Below are 16955 nucleotides of genomic sequence, written 5' to 3' on the forward strand. Positions count from 1 at the left end.
CTATAAGTGCAAGGCATCAGGACACTGGGCCAGTGAATGTCCTAACCCTCGTCCACCAGCAACCCCCTGCCCTACTTGCCAACAGGAAGGACACTGGAAGTCTGATTGCCCCACCATGGGAACAGGTGTCACGTCTCAACGTGACTCCCTTTCCCAGGATCCTGGGAGCTCCTTCCAGCTCCTACATCTGGATGACGACAATTGAAGGTGCCAAGACTCGGGGACCCCTATCACCCTCGCCGAGCCGCGGATAAGATAATTTTTTAATCAGCGTGGCTACCTATTCTATTTTGCCGTCCTTTTCTGGACCTAGCCTTCTATCCAATATCTCTGTAGTAGGAGTAGACGGAAAGCCATCCACTCTACGAAAAACTCCACTCCTTAATTGCTGCCTGGCCAACAACTACTTTGTGCACTTGTTCCTCATTATACCCTCATGCCCTACCCCCTTACTAGGCTGAGACATCTTAAGCACCTTAAAGGCCTCCATATTCATTCCCACCAACTCATCCACTCCCCTTCAACCCTCTCACGACCTGTTGCTTATGCTTTGTGCAGGCATACACGCTTCTCCTATGTCACCCCCACCCCCCATCTTCCCTATTTCTGTACACCCTCAAGTGTGGGACACTTCCACCCCGGTCATAGTGGCCCACCACCTACCAGTTCTTGTTAAGCTCAAAGAACTCACTCGTTTCCCAAACCGCCCCCAATTCTCTCTCTCTCCGATACATCTGCAAGGTTTAAAGCCAATTATCACGCGACTACTTAGCCAACATATTCTTGTCCGCACATATTTCCCCTGTAACACTCCAATACTTCCAGTTAAGGCAGATGGAACATATAGGTTAGTGCAGGATTTTTGGCTGGTCAATGAGGCTATCCGTCCTATGCACCCTGTAGTTCCCAACCCTTACATCCTTCTGTCCCATATCCCCACCAATTCTACTTATCTTACTGTGCTAGATCTTAAGGATGCTTTCTTTATCATACCCCTACACATAGACTGCCAGTTCCTTTTTGCTTTCACGTGGGAAGACCTAGATACACACACCTCCACTCAATTGACGTGGACAGTCCTCCCACAAGGGTTCCGGGATAGCCCCGATTTCTTTGGTCAGGCCTTAGCAAAAGACCTTGCCTCCTGTCCTTTCACTAATAGCAAAGTTCTGCCGTATGTAGATGATCTCCTAATTTGTAGCCCTATCAAACAAGACTCTCTTCTAGACACTGCAACTCGCCTTAACCATTTAGGCTTACTAGGTTATAGAGTATCTAAACATAAGGCCCAAATTTCTTGCCAAACCGTCATATACTTAGGAATTGAAATCACCCCAATAACCCGGTCACTAACTACCGACCGTATGGCCCTAATACGAAACCACCTTCCTCCTCAAAATGCAAAAGAAATTCAATCCTTCTTAGGTTTAATAGGTTTCTTCAGACATTGGATTCCTAATTTTGGAATCTTAGCCAAACCTTTATATGCCGCAGTTAAAGAAACCCCACATGGGCCTTTGTCCAACCCCAAGTTAATTTCGACTTATTTCACCCGCTTAAAAGCTTGCCTTCTCTCACAACCCACTCTCTCACTGCCTGATTTCCAGCGTCCCTTCTAACTCTTTACAGATGAAAGGCAGAAAGTGGCAGCTGGTCTTTTAGCCCAGCCTGTTGGCAGCACCCACCACCCCGTGGCCTATCTATCCAAACAACTAGACCTAATTGTACAAGGCTGGCAACCCTGTCTGCGTGCGTTAGCAGCGGCAGCCTGCCTGACCCAGGAAGCAAAAAAAGCTCATTAGAGGCAGTAATTTAACAGTCCTCTCCACATACCGTCTTCAGGATCTCATCTCTCGTAAAAGTATTAGCCACTTTACTCCATCTCGGCTCCAACTTTTCCATCTTTTATTCATAGAAGACCCCACTGTTGCTTTGGCGGTTTGCTCCTTTCTAAGTCCAGCCACTTTACTGCCAGACCCTCTTAAACCACTCTATACTAAACATTCTTGTCCTGAGGTCCTGGAGGCTCAACCCCCCAGTCACCTACACTTGCATGATCGGCCCCTTCAGAATGCACAACTAACCCTATTTGTAGATGGCAGCTTCTTTATCAACCCTCAAGGAAACAGACAGGCAGAATATGCAGTAGTTATCTCCTCCACAGTTTTAGAGGCAAAACCCCTACCACAAGGGACCACATCACAGCAGGCAGAACTCACTGCACTAACCAGGGCACTCCTCCTATTAAAAGGAAAAACAGTAAACATACACAGATTCTAAATATGCTTTCTTAATTGCACACACCCATTCAGTCATCTGGAAAGAGGGTTTTTAACCACCTGCGGTACCCCTATTAACAAAAACCAAATACTCAAATTACTAGATGCACTGTTGGCACCTTCCAAGGTAGCCATTATACATTGTAAAGGTCACCAAACTTCATCTAAACCGGTAGCACTTGGCAACAATTTTGTTGACGCCACTGCTAAGTTAGCCGCCGGATTTTCCACCCCTAAGCCTCCTCCTGTCTGTTTTCTCTCCCCCCAGTATGCCCTTAATTACACTCAGGAAGAAAAGGCTAAACTATTATAAAATCCAACAGCCAAACTAACTGTAGATGACTGGATATATATTAATAACAAATTAGTTATTCCTGAGACACAATTCCATACCATTCTATCAGACATGCATGGTTCTTTACATATAGGACCCAAAGCCTTATACAATTTTCTAAATCCCCTCCTCCACTGTCCAACACTACAAAAACACTTACTTACAATTAATCAGCAGTGCTCTACCTGCCTAAAGGCAAATCCTCAAGGCGCATTGCATAATTGCTATCCCAGCCACCAACTCGGAGGACGCCAACCAGGCGAAGATTGGCAAATTGATCTCATACATATGCCAAGACATAAAAAATACCTCTTAACTCTTGTGGACACCTTTTCAGGATAGATAGAGGCCTATCCTACCACAGGAGAGACCACTAACATTGTTGCCTCTATACTCGCTGAACATATTATCCCTAGGTTTGGCCTCTCGGTCACTCTTTAATCCGACAATCGTCCGGCATTCATCTCCAAGGTAGTCCAATAGGTGGCAGCTCTCCTACACATCACCTGGAAACTCCACATCCCTTATAGGCCTTCATCTTCTGATTCAAGAAATCACTCGCGTCATCTTCAACCAAATGCTTCTTCATCCGTGCGTCCAAATATCAACCATAGGCCCCGACCTTAACAACGCCCCTTAACAGCAGGAAGTAGCTAGACAGACCACGGCGCCCCTTATCACTATTACCAATAAAAGGTTGGACTGTTTGGACGAACGGAGGCAAGATGGCGCATTTCCGGGTTCTTCATCATCAACTTTTCCCGCGCGCGCGAAAATACAGCTGGCGCCCGGGAAGGTGCAGACCAATCAGGCATACGCCAGGTGATGTTAATCTGAAGAAACCAAGATTCACCTGGTCGCACCTACGGAACGCCCCCTCCCCCCACCGACACGCCCGTGCCCCGCCTATTGCCCTTCCACTCCTAGAAAAGTCGCTCCCGGCAGACGCGCCGCGGGTGGGCTTTCTCAGCCCCCACTCTTGTCCGGACTGTATTAGAAACTCCGCGCCCCACCCCCAGCTCCGGTCCCTGAAGCTAGATGACCAAAGAATAAATTTGCAGTTTTGCTTTTAGCCTTGCCTACTCGCTGGTTCTTTTGTGCCCACTCTGGTGGTCTTAGAAAAATTAGTTGCCATTTCCCTAACAGCTGTCTTGGACTATAAGATGATGCACTAAGAACGTACTAAGAATTATGACCTAAGATAGAATGAACGCAGATCCCTGATAAGAGTGGAAGACCACCCTGGAGTGCCTATTTTGGCACTTTACAAAAGAGAATCAAACCCTTACTTATGTACGTCATTGTTTTTGGAGGATGCTTTCTGTTACACGCAGTTGAACCTAATCCTAACTGATATAAGGGCAATAATGCCTGTGGTAGTAGTTAAGAATCAGGAGATTCTAGGTCAGCCTGTGTCAAGACAATATGGCAGCAGCTGAAGTAACAGACTCCTCAAGATGGACTCCAACACCTCCGGCTACCTTCTGGGTTTACTTGGCCTCCAGACTGGAACCTGGGATAACAATGAGAAGGCAGAAGGAAAGCGCAGCACATATCCTAGACTGAGATCTAGATACAGCCTCGAATGGACTTGAGCTGTGACTCTATGGCCCACTTCCTTGACTCAATATCTAGAGACCTTGATAATGAAAAGCACCATCTACAGAGGCTAAATCAGTGAAGACCAAGATTCGTCAAAGCTGTTTGATGATATTAAGGGATTTTTAAAATTTTTGTAAGTGTGATAATGAGATTGTAGTGTTTTTTTTCAAGTTATCTTTTAGAGATACAAATTGAAACATTTATAAATGAAATAAAATAATGGCTGGAGTTCTCTCCAAAATACTTTGAGGGGAGAAATGGATGATAATATAGATGAAATAAGATTGCCATGAGTTGATCATTGTGGATGCAAGGAACATGGAGATTCATCATACCATTTCTCCACTTTTCTATGATGATTGAAATTCTTCATTAACAAAATAAAAATAAGAGTGACCCACGGAGAATCACATTCCACCAAGGAGTGTCTGGTAGCAGGAGTGGGCATAGAGGCAAGTGCAGATGAGTAGTGGATTTCCCTCCTGCTGGGAGCACAGAGGAACCACTCCCTAGCACACGTGCTACTCAGCCATTCAAATTCCAATCTGGCTAGCCTGGCCCATGTATAACTGTGATGAAGGGTGTGGGCCAGCACAACTCCATCTCTTCCTTGTTGTTAAATCACAGAAAGGCTCAGTGAGAGCACTGTAAATTCCTCTTCTATCTCCACATTTGCAGTCAAAGGAGTCAAAACACTTGCGGCTGTGAATATTGAGCACTGTTGTAGATACTAAGCTAAAATAGCTCTGGGTCCAAAGTTTATGACATATTTCTTTAGAGACAGAAGCTCTGGTGCAGAGTTTGAAAAATAACCTGTTGGTCGGGCGCGGTGGCTCATGCCTGTAATCCCAGCATTTTGGGAGGCCGAAGTGGGTGGATCACCTGAGGTTTGGCGTTTGAGACCAGCCTGACCAACATGGAGAAACGCTGTCTCTACTAACAATACAAAATTAGCAGGATGTGGTGGCGCATGCCTGTAATCCCAGTGACTCGGGAGGCTGAGGCAGGAGAATCGCTTGAACCAGGGAGGCGGAGGCTGCGGTGAACTGAGATCGCGCCATTGCATTCCAGCCTGGGCAACAAGAGTGAAACTCTGTCTCAAAAAAAAAAAGAAAAGAAAAAAACAGAAAGAAAAGTAACCTCTTGATGTTACACAGATGCTTTCATTCTCTGCTGATGGGAGGGTTAGGGAGTCTACCTTTTTGACAAGTTGGTAGTATGTAGAGTGCAAAAATAATATGGCAGCAATCTAAATGGTCAAAAATAGATTTGCGAGTAAGAGAATAATGCTATGCTTATACACAGGAAAAGGCATAACTATTAAAATGATGTTTATGAGGAATTTATAATATACGAAGTCCGTACGCTATCATTGTTAAATAAAAAAACATTGGAACACAAAATTGTTTATATAATCTCATGATGTAAAATATACAATTATATGGAAACAAACAAACAGACCCTTTGTCTCAATAGTAATTAAACCAGGCTGATGGGATTAGGAATGATTCCTATCCATGTATTTTTCCTTAAGGTAGAGTCATTCCTGGGGTACAGGAGACCTGAATCAGTAAAATATGGGGATATTTAAAGCATGAGTTATCAGCCATGGACTCTTACCTGGCACCACTGATAGAACTCAGAAGGGTTGTAAACTTGGACTGCTAAAAAATTACACCTTTATTGTCACTAACCTCTACTAATTTTTTTCTGTTTTTTTTATTGTAAAATATACGTAACATAAAATTTAGCATTTTAATCATTTCAAGAGTACAGTTTTGTGGCATTAAATATATTTACATTGTGCAACCATCACTGTCATCTCCAGACTGAAATTTAACTTCAATTATGAATGTAGTCAATGCACCACAGTAAATTACCAGCACCTGTGACTTTGTCACCAATTGAAATCAAAGTTATTTTCATATCACATTACAGTTGTTAGTAGATATATCAAAATATTGTTCATGTTCTTCACAGCTTTGAAATTCAGGAGTTACTAGAACTGCCACCAAATGTTTTTAAAATTGTTCCTAACCATGTTTCAGTATAAAAGTTTTCCTTGGTAATCCTATGTATTTTATTTTAGTAATTCTATGTATTTTATGTATTTTAAAACATTGCTTTCAGAAGAAATTGATAGATTTCATCAAACTGCCAAAGGTTTCATCAAATTGCCAAAGGGATTCACAGGACAAAAACAATAAAATTCTCAGGAGCTGTGTTCCTGACAGATGGGCTAATTAAAGTGTGAGCTACCCTCAATATATAATAACGGCTTACTAACAGGTGTGTTTGGGGCCCCCAAATTCTTTCCAATTGTTCTGTTGGTGATGTAGCCTAGTAGAATATGATACCACCTCCATCTGCATCTCCCCAACACTCCCTGTGCATTTAGCCTTTAGAATAATCTTGTTTGCAGGTAATTAGAATAATCTTGTTTTCAGAAAACTCTGTTTGATGGACCTCAAAAGACATTCAGGTGTAAATAGGAAGCTAATTGGAAAGAGAAATGGCCTGATGGGGCTGATGGAGAGTTGTGTTGGCAGTTTTTCCTCTCCCTCAGTGGCCAATCAACATTACCCTAGGTGAAATAAGCCAGGCACAGAAAGACAGTTACTGCATGATCTCACTCATATGCAAAATCTAAAAAAATCAAACTCATAGAAGCAGAGAGTAGAATGGTGGTTACCCCGGCTAGGGGATGGGAGGATATGGAAGGAGAGATGTTGGTCAAAGGATGCAAAATTTCGGTCAGGAGGAATGAGTTCAAGAGATTCATTGCACAAAATGGTGACGATAGTTAATAACAATGTATACTTGAAATTGACTAAGAAAGACTTTAAGTGCTCTCATCACAAAAAAAAGTATGTGAGGTAATGAATATGTTAATTAGCTTGATTTAGCCATCCCACAAGATAGACACCTATCAAAACATCATTTTGTACATCATAAATATATACAATTTTTATTTGTCAATTTAAAACATAACTAAAAAATATTGAATCCATCAAAAATGTAGGTCAGCACTCATTGAGGAAGGCCAGGAGTTTTTTAAAACCCTATAAATACATCTCAAAGATCAAAAAGTTGAGAAAGCAACCCTTTTAAAGCTTAGGTTGAGCAACAAAGTAGCATTAAAATTATCAGAGTAGAGTTCAAGAAGAGGGACAAACCAGTCTCACTTTTCAAAATGGAATCCATCTCTGTAACGTATTTCTTCTATTAGAAAATGTTTTGAGGATCTGATATGGTGCTAGGGGCTGTATTCCCTGGGCTATGACCACCATCTGATACCTTTCTGTGTATATAAGATTTATTTCCCCCACAAATCCCAAATTTCCCATATTCAAATGAAAACACTCTCTAAAGTTGAAAGACATCTACCTAATCTATAATCACCTTCTCTGAGAGCTAGACCCATCTACACGTGACCCTCACCAGAGGTCTACAAGTTGGGTCCCAGCAGTCTCTCAATGAAGCTAAATCCTCGGCAACGGCAGATTGGCCAGGAGTGGAGACCTGACCTATGCTGAACCAATCAGATTCCCTCTACTGGGAATTTGGAATTGAGAATCAGAGTTACTCCCTGATGCTTTGAAGTGTGGGCAAATAAATTTAGGGGCTGTGTGGTGGGCATGTTTGGCGATACGCATGCTGAGGCAGATAGCACGTCAGCCCAGGGTGGCACGCCGGTGTGCAGAGAGAAGCAGAGCCACTTCCTGCAGCTCAGCTGCACCTTCTGCCCAAGACCTCTGTATTCACATTACAGAAACCCCCTTTGGGCTAGGGCTGGTTTGCATAGGGCCCCCGACTGCAAACTTTAAAGTTTGCACTTATGCACCCCACAGGCCAGCTCATGACTGTCTTGGTCCCCTCTTCCCAAATCACCATCAACATCCCACCAGTCCCTTCTGAAAAGAAAACAAGGAGCGGCCACCCAACTAGCATACCTCGGGTCGGCCAATGCTTCTCCGGACCCTCGCTCCAACCCCTTCCGACTGCTCCCGGCTGAGCACTGAGAGAGTAACTTTCTTGGAGGACCCCATATCGGAGTCTAAAAAGAGAGTGTTCTGATGTTGAGCTGTAGAGGATGGAGGGCTAAAGGAAGGACAACAAAAAAAGAAGTCATAAAGGAGGGAACATCCAAGGACTACAAAATAAATGATATTAAGATTAGATGCGCAAAATAGTAGCAGCTACAATTTGTTGATGTCTTACTATGTGCAGGGCCTGGGTTAGGTGATTTAAAACAACCATAATGATGGTGAACATGTATGCATACCTACTAGGTGCCCAGTACCCAACCAATTATTTACAATTATCTCATGTAACCCTACAGTCATCTTGTGCAAAGGTTAGCAATACAGTCATGTGCCTGCCGTATAATGACATTTAGGTCAACATTACACAGTCAACAATAAATGGACTGTATGTACGACAGTAGTCCCATAAGACTATAATGGCGTATTTTTACTGTATCTTTTCTATGTTTAGGTATGTTTAGATACACAAATGCTCACCATGGTGTTGCAGTTGCCTCAGTATTCAGTACAGGAACATGCTGTATGGATTTGTAGCCTAGGAATAACAGGCTATACCACATATCCTACTACACACCTAGGTTATACCATCTAGGTTTGTCTAAGTGCACTCTAAGATGTGTGCACAATGACAAAATCACCTAACAATGCATTTCTCAGAACATATCCCCATCGTTAAGTGAAGCAAGACTTTGGCAGCTCTTTTGGCCACTTACTAAAAACCTCCAATGAACACTTTTATCTTTCTTACTTCACTGAATTCTCTCGATCTCCCATCCCTTCCCCAGTGCCACCCATCGGTCAGCCTCACTGGTAGCACCCATGAGGTAGTTGCTACCAATGAGGCTGACAGATGGGAGGTTTGTGTGGCACCTTAGGGAACACACAGAAAAACAAAGAGGTCCCTAACTCTTACCAGAACATGCTGAAAATCTTGGCATTAAAAAGGATCTTTGGGGGTCATTGAATTCAAAGACCCATCTATTCCTGAAGTTCAGGGCCAACATTTTGGGCAAGAAATCTTTCAACTTACTTATGAAGTCTTCTAGAGCATAGGCAAGTCATGGACCAGCTGCTCTTGGCAATGTAGCTCATATTTCAGAACTTACCTATAGCTAGTGTTTGTTATTCAAAAGTCTTTTCCTCTTGTGAGGTCTAGGTTCTAATGGACTATCCCAGAAGGAATATAATCAATCCCTTTTCCACTTCAAGTGTTTGCAGACAGTACCCCCAATCCCTTAAATCTTTTTTTCAAGTGAAATATACCCAATTCCTTCAAGGATTCCTACTGAAGGGAAGAGAGGTGTTTTGGCAAAAAGCAGACTCTGGAACCAGACAGCCTAGGTTTGCATCTCAGCTTCACCACATACCAGCTGTGTGACCTGAGGTTCTCTGTGGCTCAGTTTTATCTGTAAAATGGAATGATAAGACTGCCTTCCTCAAAGGGGTGCAGTTAGTGCGGTGAGAATGTTAGCTGCTGTTATTCAGAAGGGCTCTCTACTCCACAATACTCTCCACTTAGTCAAGGCCTACCCTAAAATGTATCCTCCCTGAATAGTAATCAATAAATATTTATTGGGTGATGGAATGTAGGGCGCAGAAATGAGCTTAATACTCAAAGCAGTACAGGCCGGTCATCACCTACACCAAAGCAACAAGAAAGTATCTTTATCCCCATCTAGATTATGTCTGGGTCCTTCCAGACTCCTACAATTAAATTGTATGCATGTGAACAACTGATGAAGTACTTCGATCTCAGTGCTTTGCAGAAAGAAAAGCCGTCTACCATTTTCACCAAATTCCGTAGTACAATTTAAGTAGCTCTTGTTATCTCCCTTAGGAGTCTAAAGTCGGTTGGGGAAGGCAGGCTTTTGCAAACTGATCGCCAGCATTCCCTCACCTAGTGGACCCCTGCAGGGGCCCCAGGTACTCACGCAGCGGTAGCGGCACCTGGAGCCTTAGGGGCGGCTGGGGACGCGAAGAGCCGCCGCGAGCGAGTGCAGGCAGGGCAGGTTAAGAGAGTGCGGGTCCAGTCGCCTCACCGTGACTCAGCACTTGGCGGCCGGCGGCCCAGAGGAGGCGGGAGGCGGGAGTCTCTTGGTCTCCAGGGCCCTGGGGCTCCGCCCTAGGGAATGTCACTCCACTCTCGCTCCGCCCTACGCCTCTCCCAGGCCAGCTTGGCGGCGCTTTGGCCTCCCTGCCTCTCGTGCCGGGAAGAGATGCTCACTCGGATAATTTAGGGGGCACTTGCTGTGTTCCAGGAGGAAATGTGTGGCCCGGACAGGTGCTCCGATCGGTGCTCTGATCGGTCTTGTGGGAAATCTGTTTTTAACGGGAATCTCCACGTCACCCAGCCCGCGGAGCTTGGCGGCACGGATTCCAGTGCTGCCTCCACCGCTGGGAGGCACCACTTGGCACGACCTGGGACAGGTGGCTCAGCCTCTCTGTGCCTCTGGTTCCTACTCTATAAAATGAGGATGGTGATGATAATAGTGCCAGCCTCATAGGGCTGCAATGAGAATTAAACGAGCCTGTCACAATCTAAGCACTACAGAATCGTTTGTTCCAAAGATAAGTTGCCTGCTGTTTGTCATTGTCAGTTAGAATTGCGGGAAAAGGAGTGCGGGGGTGGGGACGGGCAGCCATACGTCTTTATTCCCGCCTGAAGAGAAGGCACACTCTAATGGGGAGATAATTGGTTAAGAGTTTGTATGTTGTTGGAAAACAGTGGGCAGGCGTTGGAGAGTTTTCCCAGAAGAATGAGGAGCTGGCACAAGCCAGTGAGGGGATCTAGTTCATTACTAGGATTATCAAGTAGTGGTACAGGCACAGCTGCAGTTTCTGTTCTCTGAACACCAGAAGGCTCATTGCCTGGTTTTGAGAAAGGAAAGACAGTGGTGTCCCTAAAATAAGGTTGGCAAACTTTGTTTGTGAAGGGCCAGATAGTAAATACTTTGACTTTGCAGGCCATGTACATTCTCCAGTTTGCCTTTGTAGCAAGAAAGCAGCCATAGATAGCATGTAAATAAATGAATGTGGCTGTAGTTCAATAAAACTTTAATTATGAGTACGGAAATTTAAATTCAAAAAATTCATACAACTTTGAGTTCATATAATTTTTACTTATCATGAAATATTATCCTTCTTCTGATCTTAAAATGTAAAACCACTGCCGGGCGCGGTGGCTCAAGCCTGTAATCCCAGCACTTTGGGAGGCCGAGACGGGCGGATCACGAGGTCAGGAGATCGAGACCATCCTAGCTAATACGGTGAAACCCCGTCTCTACTAAAAAATACAACAAAAAAAAACTAGTCGGGCGAGGTGGCGGGCGCCTGTAGTCCCAGCTACTCGGGAGGCTGAGGCAGGAGAATGGCGTGAACCCGGGAGGCAGAGCTTGCAGTGAGCTGAGATCCCGCCACTGCACTCCAGCCTGGGTGACAGAGCGAGACTCCGTCTCAAAAAAAAAAAATGTAAAACCACTTAAAATGTAAAAACCATTCTTAGCCCTCTGGCTATACAAAAATAGGTAGTGGGCTACCTACTCATTTTGGCTGCTGGCCTAGTATGCAGATCCCTGCTTAAAAGAACAGGTTAGTAGAAGAACAAACACTTTTCTCTGGGCTTTTAAAATATCAGTGGGGCTTAAATCCGACCTCATCACCTTACTTAGGCCATTCAAGGCTAGCTGAGATAATACACATGAACATTAAAAATGCTATGGAATAACAAAGTATTGTTTCTTATCATCATTGTAACTAGTTCTGCAACTGTCTCCTCCACCTCTGCAGCTGTAATAGGTGTACTAGGAGTGAAGGTTTCTCCTGTTTGTCTCTCAGAAGCCGGTTACAGGTAAAAGCTAAGTCCAAGGGTGTGCATGGTTAGAGCGATGCAGGAATTCCATTTACAGGCCCCTGCAGAAAAAAAAAAAAAAAAAAAAGAACAAGTCTAAAATGGTAGAAGACTTAAAATGAGGAGATACAAAGGTGAGAGAGGGAAGAATTCTTACAAATGCACAAAGGGCGTATAATGTTTCACTGTAACAGGGTCCTGTTTTGAGATGAGAAATGTCACCCTGTATATTAAGCTTTGAGCACTTTTCACACTGTCATTGACATCCAGATCAAGATATGGAGCAGGCGGCTAAATATATGAGTGTGTAGACGGACTGTTGATCACCTTTGGAATCTTGGGAAGCATAAAGAAAACTGATGCTGATATGACAATGAACAAAACCTTCCCGAAATGATTCCAAATAACACCATTATAATCTTTAAAGACAACCACATTATTGACGTACTTTGACTTTTTTCTTTTTTATTCAAGAATTTCATTTTCCTCCTCTGTAAAACTTATTGAATTTCTTTTCAAAGATACATATTATAGAAGTACATGGGGCCAGGCGTGGTGGCTCACTCCTGTAATCCCAGCACTTTGGGAGGCCAAGGTGGGCAGATCACCTGAGGTCTGGAGCTCGAGACCAGCCTGACCAAAATGGAGGAACCCTGTCTCTACTAAAAGTACAAAATTAGCCAGGCGTGGTGGCTCATGCCTCTAATCCTAGCTACTCAGGAGACTGAGGCAGGAGAATCGCTTGAACCCAGGAAGCGGAGGTTGCAGTGAGCTGAGGTCATGCCATTGAACTCCAGCCTGGGCAACAAGAGTGAAACTCCGTCTCAAAAATTAAAAAAACAAAAGTACATGGACATCTTAAACACTTCATTATTTTTGTTTCTTCTTCAAGCCATCAACTCAAAATTTATTTCTTGTAGATTTTGTGTATTTGCCTTTCAGGGCAGTGTAGTTGCTATTCATTAGATGACAAATGTCTCTGAAATATTCCATATTAAAGACTCAGACTCATTGAACCCAGGAAATCAATTGGCTCCAAGTCAAGGACTGATTATTTTGTAAATGCTAGTTTACGAAGGCCATAAATACACTAGGTGGTTGAAGACATCCAAATAGATCCAGAAAAGATGAGTACGCCTGACTCCCGTATCCACCCTCATGAGAGCATTCTGCACAGCACGGTCTGTTCCATCGACCAGTGCTCTCACCCAGAAGCTACATGTGATCAGCTGTTGCATGAAACTCATAATTGTGTTTTTCTCTATCTTTTCCTTGGGTTTTTGGCAGTGTCTCAGAAAAAAAAAAAAATAGCTTATGACCCTTTCATTTGAGCCGCAGAACTTTCTTAGAATCCATCACAAGCAAAATAGTCTCAGGCCTGAACGGCCAATTCATCTCTGAACCAGGAAACGGGAGAAATTTAGGTGAATGATTCCCCTGATACTTACCTCAATTACCCTGATAACGTTTCTCAGTTTTCAATTTTTGTAAAGTTCTGTCTTCTGGCTGAATGAAGACTGCTTTCGAGATCACAGTATTGGAGTAAAAATTAAAAACCAATTTGAATAACTAACAACCTCTAGTTAATGTTGTGTACATTGAAGTGTTTATGGATTAGGTGTACTGATGTCTGCAACTTCTTTGAATGCACCAAAAAATAACAATACAATAGCAGCAGTAATAATAGAAATGACAACAAAGTGAACTAATAGATGAATAGAGAGATGGATAAATGGATTGATATATGACAAAGCAAATACAGCAAAATGTGAATTGTAGAATCCAGATGGTGGTGTATTGGTGCTTTGACTTTTTTTAACTTTTCTATATTTTGAAATGTTTCATGACACAATCTTAGGAAAAAAATAACGTGAGTCATAGTGGGAATCAGGACTAGAAGGATTCCAAAACGTTATGCCCCTTTGTCTACTTTCTTTGCTTCCAACTCTAGCACCTTGCACACAGTAAATGAAGTGACTGTCTGTTGAATTGAGCTGTTAAACTAAATTCCAAGTTGCAAGATCACTTCCAAAGCTGGCAGGATGCTTTCAGAGTATGAGTTGGTGATTTATTTCTGTGGGGGCCAGATAGTAAGCATTTGAGACCCTGTGAGCATACAGTCTCTGTCTCAACTACTCAACTCTGCCGTCGTAGACTGAAAGCAGACACAGACAACACTTGACAGTTTGCCAAGTAGAGGGTACCATCAATGCAGAGGCCGTGGGGCGGGAATAGTGGCTGTGTTCCAATAAATTTTATTCACAAAAACTCATGGAGCTCATAGTTCGCCAACTCCATGTAGACCACAAATACTTACCTTCCACTAGAAAAATAGGAGTAAGATTGACAAAATGCCAACAGTCTATGTAAAGCTTTCATGGGGGACAGGACAGGACATAGGTGATAACAAAAAGAAACAACAAACATTTTTGTGTCTACCTCCACCTCCTACTCACCCATTTCCTTTCATAAAAAACAGGGCAGTTCGTTCTGGCACTGACCCTGAGGTTTGATATGCAAGCACCCTTAGGAGAGGTGGCATGTTAATCTTCAATTCTAGTAAGTGTGAATAATTCACATCGGATCCCAACTTTCAAGCAGATTATTTTAGCACCAGAAGGAATACATGCAGGAGGTAATGGAGTGATGCCCCTAAAGAAGAGATGCCCATGAGCAAAGTTCAAACTGCAGAGATAAGCTGTTGGAGCCCTTGCGGTCTTACTCTTCAGTGAGGAGAGACAAATAATAAAGGTAATAAATAAGTAAATTATGTATTATGCTATAAGGTGATGAGTCCTGTAGAAGAAAGAAAAACTAGAGCAGAGGAAGGGAGATTGGAGTGCTGGGTGGAGGGCGAGGCTGTGATATTAAACAGGGTGGTCTGCGTAGGGCTATTAGGAAGACACCACTAGAAGCAGAACCTGGAAACGAGGACATGAGCCAGTCAGGTATCTGGGGCAGTTTGCCAAGCAGACGATACTGCCAATGCAATGGCCCTGGAGCAGATGTTGCTCAGAATATTGGAGGAATAGAAAAGATGTCAGTTTTAGGAGTGGTAAGATGAAGTAGAATAATCATGTGATGATGTTAGAGACAGTCCTAGGGGACCAGAATGGGGGGACAAGCGAAGAGTTCAGACTGGAGAAGTGCGAAGATGTGACTTACATTTGAAGAATCACTCTGGCCCCTCAGTGGAGAATAGACTGCAGGGGGCAAGAGTGTAAGAAGGAGAAGAGTCTGGAGACTAGTACAATATTCCCCCGGGGGTGGTGGCAACTCAGACCAGTAGGTGGCAGTAGAAGTATTGAAAAGTGGCCAAACAGGGTACATTTGAGGATAGCGCTAACCTTATTTCATGAAGGATTGAAGGTTTGGTGCAAGGGAAGGGTAAAAATTAAGGATGACTCCATATTCTTTAGCTAGAGCAACTGGAAGGGGAGAGATCCTATTAGCTGAGAAGAGGAAGACTGTAGGAAAAACTAGTTTTTGGGTGGGGGTGTGAATCAGGAGGTCAGCTTTGGACAAGTTTTGACATATATATCAGATATCCCAAGTACAGATGGACAAGTTGACGGTCAAACATGAGTCTGGAATTCAGGGAAGAGGTCCTGGCTGCCATAAGCATATAGATGGTGTTTAAAGCCATGAGTCAAGTGGATTTTTTAAAGTGAGAGAAAAATACAGGTCAGTCACAAGCCAGAAGAACTCTGATTATCTCATTTTCTTTCTTCCTCTCTCTCTCTCTCTCCCTCTCTCTCTCTCTGTCTCTCTCTCCCTCTCTCTCTCTCTGTCTCTGTCTCTCTCTCTCTCTCTCTCACAATGGATTCTACCAGGTTCTTTTTTATTTTAAAAATGTAAGCACAAGTAAACAGGCTTGTTCACATCATGAAGTCAAATTATCCCATGCCATGTCCCTTTAGTTGTTGCCTGCTAAAGGCTTGCATGAACAAGCTTTGGAGAAAATTCCTAAAATTCTGAATAAAGATGACAATGCAGAGTATAATTTGAGTAATGAAGTCATATTATCGAAATAGCAGGTTGCCAAAAGTTAGGTTGTAACTAAACTCATGGAAAATACAGAGCCAAAGAAATGGTCAGGAGAAGTAGCAGAGGAAATGAATGAATAGAATAAGTAAATAAATCTGTGACATTTTGCCTTAGAGGAAACCACTCCTCCCAGCTGCCCTTGGGTGTTTTATGCCCCAAGAAGGCATGGAAATCCCAAGAGATTGTGGCCAGGTGTTTCCACAGTTATACCAACTGTGTTAGTCCATTTTCATACTGCTATGAATAAATACTCAAGACTGAGTAATTTATAAAGAAAAAGAGGTTTAATGGACTCACAGTTCCATATGACTTGGGAGGCCTCACAATCATGGTGGAAGGTGAAAGAGGAACAAAGGCATGTCTTACCTGGTGGCAGGCAAGAGTGCATGTGCAGGGAAACTACCCTTTATAAAACCATCAGATCTGGTGAGACTTATTCACTATCATGAGGACAGCACGGTAAAAACACCCACTCCCGTGATTCAGTTACCTCCCACTAGGTCCCTCCCACAACATGTGGGGATTATGGGAACTACAATTCAAAATGAGATTTGGATGAGGACACAGCCAAACCATATCACCCACTCCTCCTTCCCCTGCCCTAAGTTTACTTTTTATTCTAGAATCAAACTTTTGCCATATTACCATATATAAGTTGTGAAGTAAATACAAATCGCCATGTGGAAAAGGAAATTAATTAGCAGAGGTGTAGAATTAATTTATTTGGCCAGGTTGTTATGCTACTGTTGCCCTGCTTCACCCTTAATTTTTTGAATGACTACCTACTATATTCCTAAAGA

At 43.2% G+C, this 16955-nt stretch overlaps 2 protein-coding genes across 3 annotated transcripts in view; one reads left to right on the forward strand and one right to left on the reverse strand.

Annotated features, from left to right (window-relative positions):
* The window catches only part of PIR (pirin (iron-binding nuclear protein)), a 118714-nt gene extending 108123 nt beyond the window's left edge, over nt 1-10591 (reverse strand). Inside the window, exons 1-2 of one of the 2 annotated variants that reach the window (XM_011957886.1) lie at nt 10193-10591; nt 8169-8316 (exon numbers count right to left, since the gene is read on the reverse strand). In XM_011957886.1, the coding sequence (XP_011813276.1) occupies nt 8169-8264 (96 nt within the window). In that variant the 5' untranslated portion in view covers nt 8265-8316; nt 10193-10591. Of the gene's footprint in view, nt 1-8168; nt 8317-10158 lie in introns of both variants that reach the window. The other variant, XM_011957887.1, reaches the window with a different exon arrangement.
* BMX (BMX non-receptor tyrosine kinase) overlaps nt 1-16955 on the forward strand; it is a 98893-nt gene that overhangs the window by 25940 nt on the left and 55998 nt on the right. The window lies entirely within an intron of this gene.

The sequence above is a fragment of the Colobus angolensis genome, unplaced genomic scaffold (genome assembly GCF_000951035.1).
Source record: "Colobus angolensis palliatus isolate OR3802 unplaced genomic scaffold, Cang.pa_1.0 Scaffold450, whole genome shotgun sequence".
In the NCBI taxonomy this organism is placed as follows: domain Eukaryota; kingdom Metazoa; phylum Chordata; class Mammalia; order Primates; family Cercopithecidae; genus Colobus; species Colobus angolensis.